This window comes from Bactrocera neohumeralis, unplaced genomic scaffold, assembly GCF_024586455.1.
Source record: "Bactrocera neohumeralis isolate Rockhampton unplaced genomic scaffold, APGP_CSIRO_Bneo_wtdbg2-racon-allhic-juicebox.fasta_v2 cluster09, whole genome shotgun sequence".
Taxonomy (NCBI): domain Eukaryota; kingdom Metazoa; phylum Arthropoda; class Insecta; order Diptera; family Tephritidae; genus Bactrocera; species Bactrocera neohumeralis.
The window spans coordinates 13,161,482-13,171,581 of record NW_026089622.1 but is presented as its reverse complement, the minus strand read 5'-3'; the positions used below and the strand labels follow the sequence as shown (position 1 = coordinate 13,171,581).

The 10,100-nt window shown below is 36.9% G+C and overlaps 1 protein-coding gene across 1 annotated transcript; it reads right to left on the bottom strand.

The window, feature by feature from the left end:
- Positions 1-7,566: 7,566 nt before the first annotated feature.
- LOC126764617 (uncharacterized) lies at positions 7,567-8,182 on the bottom strand. The gene is made up of 2 exons (XM_050482284.1): positions 7,973-8,182; positions 7,567-7,912 (listed from the first exon to the last, which is right to left on the bottom strand). The coding sequence occupies exons 1-2, from the start codon at positions 8,180-8,182 to the stop codon at positions 7,571-7,573; spliced, it is 552 nt and encodes a 183-aa protein (XP_050338241.1). The 3' UTR covers positions 7,567-7,570.
- Positions 8,183-10,100: the final 1,918 nt, after the last annotated feature.

Below are 10,100 nucleotides of genomic sequence, written 5' to 3'. Positions count from 1 at the left end.
AATATTCTGTAAAAGGGAATATTATACCTTTTGCATCCATTGATTTATCAAAGACAATATTTTTGCTTTCGTTTTGATTTCTGCAAAGACTTTATTAAGTGCTTACTTAATAAATAATAATTATCATGTGGGTCGTACTTACTCCATGCTAGTATTCACAAAAATATTGCGAATACTTCCAGAGCACTGTTTTCACTTTTCATTAAGACGTACGCATTTTGTTTTTACATCATTTAAAAATTTTAGTTCTTTGTACAGAGCCTCTTGATTATCGTGATTGTGCGCTTTATAATTTTTTGCTTTAATGCACTCGCTGCCAAATAACATTATTCGTGATGGACAATCCTTTACATAACAAACATAAAAATGTTTTTCTAATTGAGTGCAATTTTTAATATATAATTGTTTTTCAAAAAAAATATAAAGAAGCTTGCTGTTATTCCTCTTCCCTGCAATTATTTCGTATGTCACACTCATGTTCACTATTGAAATTCACAAACTTAACTAATCAATATAATGATAAGGTCTTGTAAACTTGCACACTTAACAAAAAATTTGAAACAATACCATTCATTTCGTAAAGAGTAAGAAATAACGGAACTTTTCGAAAGCATATTCTACAATACAATAAATTTTTTTAAAAAGCAACAAAAAGAACATTATGAAATTCAATGAGAAACAACGTGAAGAGCAACAAATAACGGCAAAAATTATTAAGCATTCACTTAAAATGCAAAAGTATGAAAATGATATAAGTCCCACTTAAAACGAAATAAATATAAATTTAGGGGTATGAAATAACTCCCACTTTACAAAACGAATTTATTCCCACTCAAAACGAAATAAGTCCCACTTAAAATAAAAACGCGTAACGAAATAAGTCCCGCCAATTGACGAATTAAGTCCTACTTTTAAAAACGAAATAACTCCCACTTTCGAAATAGCAATTTTTGGTGGGACTTATTTCGTTTTTAAAAGTGGGACTTATTTTCATGGGAGTTATTTCATAGACCCACAATAAGACCATCAGAAGCGAAAACGCAGGCAGTAAGGAATTTTCCGGCGCCTATGGATAAAAAAGCGGTGCAAAGATTCTTAGGGCTTACTTCTTATTTTCACCGTTTCATAGAATGGTATGCAGTAGTCGCTAAACCTCAGTCTGAGCTGGTACGTAAGGATGTATGTAGCTTTTGTCTTAGAGACGATTAGCAGGCTTCGCTGCAGCAACTAAAAGCTGCTCTGTCTAGTGCACCAGTGTTATGGTTGCACAATCCGAAGTCTCTAACTGAAGTTCATACGGATGCCTCGATACATGGATATGATGGTGTACTCTTACAAAAGGACAGCGAAGACTTGCACTTTCACCCAATCCAGTACATGTGTCGGAAGACAAAGCCAGCAGAAGAGGAGCACCATTCGTATGAGTTAGAGGTGTTAGCGATTGTTGAAGCCCTTTAGAAGTGGAGAGTATATCTTTTGGGGTTGCATTTCAGAATTGTTACTGATTGCAACGCGTTCGCAATGACCATGAAAAGGAAGGATATTCCACTAAGAGTATCTCGGTGAGCGTTGCTATTACAAGACTTCGACTATGAAATAGAACACCGAAATATCTCGAAGATGCGTAACGTTAATGCGTTAAGCAGAATAGCGTAGCATATTTTGGAAGATTCTTTGCTGCATAGGCTAAGGCAGGCTCAGCAACAGGACGAATGGATTCGGGCAATGTGATGACAGATTCAAAGATAGGAAGAAAAGAAGGTTTATTAAATGCAATACATACGGAAGATCAGCCATTTAGCTTTAGGTCATGTAGGTCCCATGGAACAGACGAAGAAAGCGTATAACTATATTTTTGTTCCAGTAGATAATTTTCGAAGTTTGTGTGGTTGTACCCGGTAAAAAACACTGGAGCCGAGGCAGTCGTTGATCGTATCGAAAAACAAGCCGCTCTTTTCGGTAACCCACGGCGTATTATAACTGATAAAGGTGCTGCGTTCACGGGAAATCTCTTTAAATATTACTGAGCGAGGGAGGTGTAGAGTCTCGTAATAGGTGTTCCTCGGGGCAACGGACAAGTGGAATGAATACATCAAATTGTATTACTTCCTTTAAAATTTTAACTTGGATAGAGATAAGGATTTCGGGTATGACAGAAACAAATAAGTTAATAGAAAACGCCGCCTTGAATGAATTAGATTCAGACCGAGAAGCGACAAAGGATCAGGCAAAACAAAATATTGCCTTGACACAAAAGGAAAACAAACAAAATTTTGACAGAAAGAGGAAAGAATCAACAAAGTGCAGACTGGACGAATTAGTCTCCATTAAGCGGACTCAGCATGAGAGCGAGCTTAATTTAAGACCTAAATATTTTGGTCCATATAAGATTTCGAAGGTGCTAGGACACGATAGGTATGAGGTCGAGAAGGTCGGCGAGGGTGAGGGTCCTATTTACACAACCACCATCGCCGAGTTCATAAAGAGATGGAAACCTTCGTTCGGGCCGAACGAATAAGTCAGGAAAGCCGAATGTGGGATTGTACCTGATCTGACCTGCACATGCATGCAACTCTTAACATACACCCTGAATAAACGGACTTAACGAAAAAATTAACACCGACAGCGACGGATAAAAAGAAACACACACACGATTCCGAGACTTCGTACGCAACGGACGCGTACTCGTGAACGAAGAACCACAAGAAAACTTGCTTTTCGTAATTATTGAACGTTTTCCATAAGTATTGAATAAATTGTCAAACTAAAAGTATCAGAAAGTTACGTTTTATGGTCGTTAAACAATGTTTTAAACTTGAATGTATAAACCAGTATTCTTTTGCGGAATACTAAATAAAGTGTAAATACAATATTGTTTCCCCACATATATGAAAAAAAAGTAACCGGAAACAAGTAAAGAATGACTAAGTTCGCGTGCTACCGAACATTTAATACTCTTGCAGAATCAAAGCCAGGGAAATACTTTATTGTGTAAAACGTCAACCTGAGGATCGAAACCCAAGCAATTTTATATAAACAGATACTATTTATAACTCCTAAACTGACAGACACATAAGGTTTGTTAGAAAAACGAAAACCATTACATCTAGTATTTGGCAATGTCACATATTAAAAAACCAAACAAAATATAGAGAAAATCTGCCGGATGTCCGAAAATGATTATATTAGTTATATGGGGGCTAAGTCAAATTTATCTATTTTAGGTATCGGGTGATTTTTTTGAGGTTAGGATTTTCATGCATTAGTATTTGACAGATCACGTGGGATTTCAGACATGGTGTCAAAGAGAAAGATGCTCAGTATGTTTTGACATTTCATCATGAATAGACTTACTAACGAGCAACGCTTGCAAATCATTGAATTTTATTACCAAAATCAGTGTTCGGTTCGAAATGTGTTTCGCGCTTTACGTCCGATTTATGGTCTACATAATCGACCAAGTGAGCAAACAATTAATGCGATTGTGACCAAGTTTCGCACTCAGTTTACTTTATTGGACATTAAACCAACCACACGAATGCATACAGTGCGTACAGAAGAGAATATTGCGTCTGTTTCTGAGAGTGTGGCTGAAGACCGTGAAATGTCGATTCGTCGCCGTTCGCAGCAATTGGGTTTGTGTTATTCGACCACATGGAAGATTTTACGCAAAGATCTTGGTGTAAAACCGTATAAAATACAGCTCGTGCAAGAACTGAAGCCGAACGATCTGCCACAACGTCGAATTTTCAGTGAATGGGCCCTAGAAAAGTTGGCAGAAAATCCGCTTTTTTATCGACAAATTTTGTTCAGCGATGAGGCTCATTTCTGGTTGAATGGCTACGTAAATAAGCAAAATTGCCGCATTTGGGGTGAAGAGCAACCAGAAGCCGTTCAAGAACTGCCCATGCATCCCGAAAAATGCACTGTTTGGTGTGGTTTGTACGCTGGTGGAATCATTGGACCGTATTTTTTCAAAGATGCTGTTGGACGCAACGTTACGGTGAATGGCGATCGCTATCGTTCGATGCTAACAAACTTTTTGTTGCCAAAAATGGAAGAACTGAACTTGGTTGACATGTGGTTTCAACAAGATGGCGCTACATGCCACACAGCTCGCGATTCTATGGCCATTTTGAGGGAAAACTTCGGAGAACAATTCATCTCAAGAAATGGACCCGTAAGTTGGCCACCAAGATCATGCGATTTAACGCCTTTAGACTATTTTTTGTGGGGCTACGTCAAGTCTAAAGTCTACAAAAATAAGCCAGCAACTATTCCAGCTTTGGAAGACAACATTTCCGAAGAAATTCGGGCTATTTCGGCCGAAATGCTCGAAAAAGTTGCCCAAAATTGGACTTTCCGAATGGACCACCTAAGACGCAGCCGCGGTCAACATTTAAATGAAATTATCTTCAAAAAGTAAATGTCATGAACCAATCTAACGTTTCAAATAAAGAACCGATGAGATTTTGCAAATTTTATGCGTTTTTTTTTAAAAAAAGTTATCAAGCTCTTAAAAAATCACCCGATACAAATATACACTGTTATGAGTAAAACACTCTAGCTCATTTTCATTGAGATAACACACATATTGGCTGATATATACGGTACAAAGACACCCGGAAGTTCGATTATCTTTTTATAAGGTATATGGGGGATAAGGGAAATATTGGTTTGATTCAACCTATTTTTACATACAGACATACCATTGTCAAAGACAAAATTCAAAATAATTTCAGTTATATGTAGTATATCACACGCCGACATTTTCCATCAAAAGTGACCTATATGTAGGTACCAGGAACTACATATTCGGAACCTAGCGGCTTGTGTACTGGAAACTGAACGAAAGAAGTGGAATTTCAAATTGTGCTTATGGGAAGTAGGCGTAGTTGTTGTCCGACATCGCTCATTTTCACAACGTTACATTGAAATACTAAAAAATTACCAGGTACTAAATTTTGTCGAATCGGTCAGTCGAGTGTAAATATATGGGATTTCACACTACCATCCTGGTGGTAAATTTTAGCGTTTCTAGCGCATTTAGTTATTGATGTATTGCGGTTTTTGCAGTTTTGAACAGTATCGTTGTTTGGGGTGTGAGCGGGGTTTTCCTCTGATTTCATCCATTTTCACACTATCGGTAGAAGTTTTCGTAGTAGTGCTGTGCGATTTTGGCTGTTGAAGTTTTAGTAGTTTAGGAGATATGTACATTAAACTTATTAGAGGGCGGAGCCGCGCCAACTCTTTCAAAACTTGTTGCCACATATGCCCATGGCTTCCGCAATTCCCTGTGCCAAATTACAGTTTTGAATCTTAATTTGGTTTTGGCACTTTATAGGTCTTCGGTTAATGGCGATTTGTGAGCGTTGCAATGACCGACAGACAGTCAACCGGATTTAATTTTTCTCGTCATCCTGATCATTTTTATACTCTCGCAACAAAGTTGCTAAGGAGAGTATTATAGTTTTGTTCACATAACGGTTGTTTGTAAGTCCTAAAACTAAAAGAGTCAGATATAGGGTTATATATACCAAAGTCATCAGGGTGACGAGTAGAGTTGAAATCCGGATGTCTGTCTGTCTGTCCGTCCGTCTGTCCGTCCGCCTGTCCGTCCGTCCGTGCAAGCTGTAACTTGAGTAATAATTGAGATATCATAATGAAACTTGGTACACGTATTCCTTGGCTCCATAAGAAGGTTAAGTTCGAAGATGGGCAAAATCGGCTTACTGCCACGCCCACAAAATGGCGGAAACCGAAAACCTATAAAGTGTCATAACTAAGCCATAGATAAAGATATTAAAGTGAAATTTGGCACAAGGGATCGCATTAGGGAGGGGCATATTAGGACGTAATTTTTTTTGGAAAAGTGGGCATGGCTCCGCCCCCTACTAAGTTTTTTGTACGTATCTCAGAAACTACTATAGCTATGTCAACCAAACTCTACAGAGTCGTTTTATTTAGGCATTTCCATATACAGTTCAAAAATGGAAGAAATCGGATAATAACCTCGCCCACCTCCCATACAAAGGTTATGTTGAAAATCACTAAAAGTGCGTTAACCGACTAACAAAAAACGTCAGAAACACCAAATTTTACGGAAGAAATTGCAGAAGGAGCTGCACCCAGGCTTTTTTTAAAAATTGAAAATGGGCGCGGCCACTTATGGACCAAAAACCATATCTCAGGAACTACTCAACCGATTTCAATGAAATTCGGTACATAATATTTTCTTAACACGCTGATGACATGTGCGAAATATAGGCGAAATCGGTTAACAACCACGCCTTCTTCCAATATAACGCTATTTGGAATTCCATCTGATGCCTTCTCTGTATAATATATAGTACATTAGGAACCAATGATGATAGCGGAATAAAACTTTACAAAAATACGGTATTTGAAAAATATGTAAATGACGTATAATGAAATCTCGATTATCACTTTATCATGCGAGAGTATAAAATGTTCGGTGACACCCGAACTTAGCCCTTCCTTACTTGTTATTCATAGTATATAACCCTATATCTATCTTTATTAGTTTCAGGTGATAAGTACAACCGTTAGGTGAACAAAACTATAATACTCTGTAGCAACTGGTTGCAAGAGCATAAAATTGTGTGTTTGCGAAGCTGGTAGGTTCGCCTTTAATTACCATGCCAAATATGAGCGCGATCTGTGAACAAGTTTGTTTACAGCAGCTGCTTAAGTCGGTACACCTCAATGGTGCGTTGCGATTTTTGCAATGGATAAGAATATCGAAGAAAGAATTTGTCTCAAATTTTATATATCTAACCAAATTTCGTGTGCAGAATCGTTGTGAATGTTGGAAAAGGCTTACGGTGTTTGAGTTTTATCAAAAACACAAGCCTACGAGAGGTACAAAGCTTTGGAAATGGTCGAGAGATCTTTAAAGACATGCCTTATTCTGGACGACCTTTGACCTCTCTAACTGATGAAAATATTACAAACGTGAATGATATGGTGCTTGAAAATCGTTAGGCAAGTGTTAGAGAGCTGGCAAAAGAGCTCGACATCTCTCGCGAGTCTGTTCGGGGATATTTTGGGTATGAAAACGTACGTTTGGAGCTAGGGGACATATATACACATAACCAGGATGGCGAGTTGAAATCCGGATATTTGTCTGTTTGTCCCTCTGCCTGAGCAAGCTGTAACTTATGGAAAAATTGATATATTGTAATGAAGTTGGTACACGTATTCCAGGGACGGAATCGGACCACTAAAAAAATAAAAGTTTGAAATTTACCACTGTTTGTATCAAGGCTATTTCTTAAAACACCAATAAAACTAACGGTAAATACTTTTTTGGTCTATCCCATTCGTAGGGGCTACGAAAAGCAAGAGAAGTGATAAAATAGAAACACACCGACTGTGCGGTGAAAATAGCTTAAAAATTAGCTCATATACAGTGCAATCGCGATTGAGGGAACTAATTCGTGCAAGGCCTGTTCCCTCAATCAAGATTGTTGCTTCAACTCAGATTAAGATTTTATACACTTTCTTTTATTATTTTTTCAAAAAAGTTAAATAGATTTTATTCTTGAGATCATCTTTGTACATTCACAAAATAAGAAAGCAAAACTTTATTCTGCTGAAAAAAATTAACAATTTTTGTTTGCTTTTTTTTCGCTTTAAGGCATTGCTTCACAGCCTCCTCCCTAAAATTTTTAAGAACCATTATTTTAGGAAGAGAATTAGTGTATTCTTCGGCCCACTCTATAGCCTTGTCAAAGACTGAAACGGCTTCTGAAGCGGTTATATTGCATTTTTCATTTGGTTCTTCGTCTTCTTCTGAACTTAAAACAGCAACGTCATCCACTATATTCCAGTCTTCAATAGGGTCATCCGTTGAAACCCAAGCAACCAAATCTGCTGTATTAAACGTAACCTGTGGAAAATATTTCTTTGTTAAATTTAGTACTTTCACATATAAAAAATGAGGGCTTACTTCTGGAACTATGCTCTCCAGCAAATTATTTATTTCCGCATACTCTGTTGATTGTTGCTGAATTGTATTTGAACGTAAGACACTCAAGGGAATGTCGTCATCTTCGCTACAGTTTGCTCCTTCTTCATTAAAAACATCATCTTTTAAAAGCGGATGCCAGCATTTTTCCACGACGACAGGGCTTAATTGTTCCCATGCATGTGCCAACATACAAACAGCGTCTTTTAAATTTAAATTATTTAAATATTCATCTGTGTTCGCTTTTCTAAACGCTGATCTCAATAAATTTGTCTTGTAATGTATCTTTGTCAATCTAATTCCATTTTGGTCCATCGGTTGGATCAATGGCGTGACGTTTGGTGGCATGAAGATAGTAAAAATTGATCTACAATCTGACTTTAAGTCTTCTACTCCAGGGTGACAAGGAGCATTGTCTAAAATCAAAACTGCTTTTAATGGCAGCCCTTGTTTTTGCAAGAAACGTGTAACCTGCAAAATGTTAAAAAAAATTTCAAGTGTTACAAAATTGACAAAAAGTTAGAACCATAAAATTACCTGTGGCACAAAAGCATGATGAAACCATTCTTTGAAAATTGATGCAGTCATCCAAGCGTTTTTAGAGTTTTTATACTCGACCGGTAGCTCAAAATTTTTAAATGATCGCGGTTTTTTGCCTTGCCAATTACCAACGGTTTTAACTTGTGCACTCCACTTGCGTTTGTGCATGCCAAAAATGTCACTCAAGCTTTTTAAATTTTTCTGCCAGGAGCAGTTTTTTCAGAAGAACTTACGTAAGTTTTATCGGGTAAGGTCGTCGCATAAACTAAGCTCAGCCTTTAGTTTTTTAAGTCTATTTTTGAACTCTGGGACTCCATCGGGATTTGATGATAATTTTTCACCACAGACTTTTAACAGACGAATTCCAAATCTTTTTTTAAATCCATTGAGCCAACCGCAACTTGCATTGAATCGGTTGCTTGATCCGTACATTTCTTCGAACAATTTGTTCGCCTTTACTCTAATAGAGGAACCGCCTATTGGCACATGCTTACTTCTTTGTTTAATAAACCAATCATACAGCTTTTTTTCCATTCGTGGATATTCTCCAGCCTTAAAGGACTTTCTTTTGCGGTGCATTTTGGATGCTGCTTTCAAAATCTTTGACTTATTGTTTTTTATTCGGGTTATTGTGGACTTAGCGACTTTATATTCTTTTGCTAATTGCGAACATCCCGCCCCTTTTGAAATTTTCTCCAAAATTCTCAAACCAACTGATTTGGTATACGCATTTAAACACAAACATTACACGACCGCATGCTTTTATTGTTTAAGATTGCACTGTAATCGCGATTGCACTGTAATAAACTAAATTGCGATATAAAATCGTGTTTAATCGCCATAAGTCGAAATGAGTATTGATAATAAAGGGATTTGCTATATAACAAAGTAGTTTTTATGTAATAATATATTGTTTTATTATTTTAAAACAATTGTTTTATGTTTTGCGTGGTATGTTTTTCCGTATACATCGATTTAAGGTATACAAAAAGTAGTGATCCCTGTCCCGCCACAAGTTTGTTTATATTAGTTAATGTTTTCTAAGTCTATGCTTTTGATTTCAGCTGCAACCCTCAATGCACTAGATTTGCGCTAGATCGTGCAAAGGAATTAACTTCAAAATATTTCTGGTATTATCTTCCTTCGTCAGTTTGCTTTGAGCTTAGATCCCTTCATCACCAGACAAAGAAACTATCATGCAAAAGTAAATCAATTTTATTCAAATCAGTTTTTGATTTAGTTGAATAATACTCGTATTAAAAAAAATCCTCTTTTCGTTTATCAATTTTTTTAATTTAATATAATTAATTAAAATTTGTTACCTTCGGAGAGTGGCAGAGTGGGAAACGGGAGAGGGAGATTTTAAAAAGCTTTGGCAAAAGTTTCACTTTTAATTATGCAGTGGAAGTATTTTTAGCCGCTGATTCCATACAAGACCGACCACTGTGCACTGTAGCGCACTTGAAACGCGATTAAAAAACCTTATAAATTGCCATAACCAAACTCTAAAATGACACATGTGGGCTGAAAATTTGGTAAGACCAAATCATTAAAGCTAAAATAACAAAAT

What these genes read in the sequence shown, in the direction of transcription:
- LOC126764617 (XM_050482284.1), bottom strand. Translation starts at nt 8,182, where the DNA reads ATGTTGGCACATGCATGGGAACAATTAAGCCCTGTCGTCGTGGAAAAA. An exon ending in TGGAGAGCATAGTTCCAGAA is followed by an intron (nt 7,913 to 7,972) that starts GTAAGCCCTCAT and finishes TATTTTCCACAG; the next exon opens with GTTACGTTTAATACAGCAGA.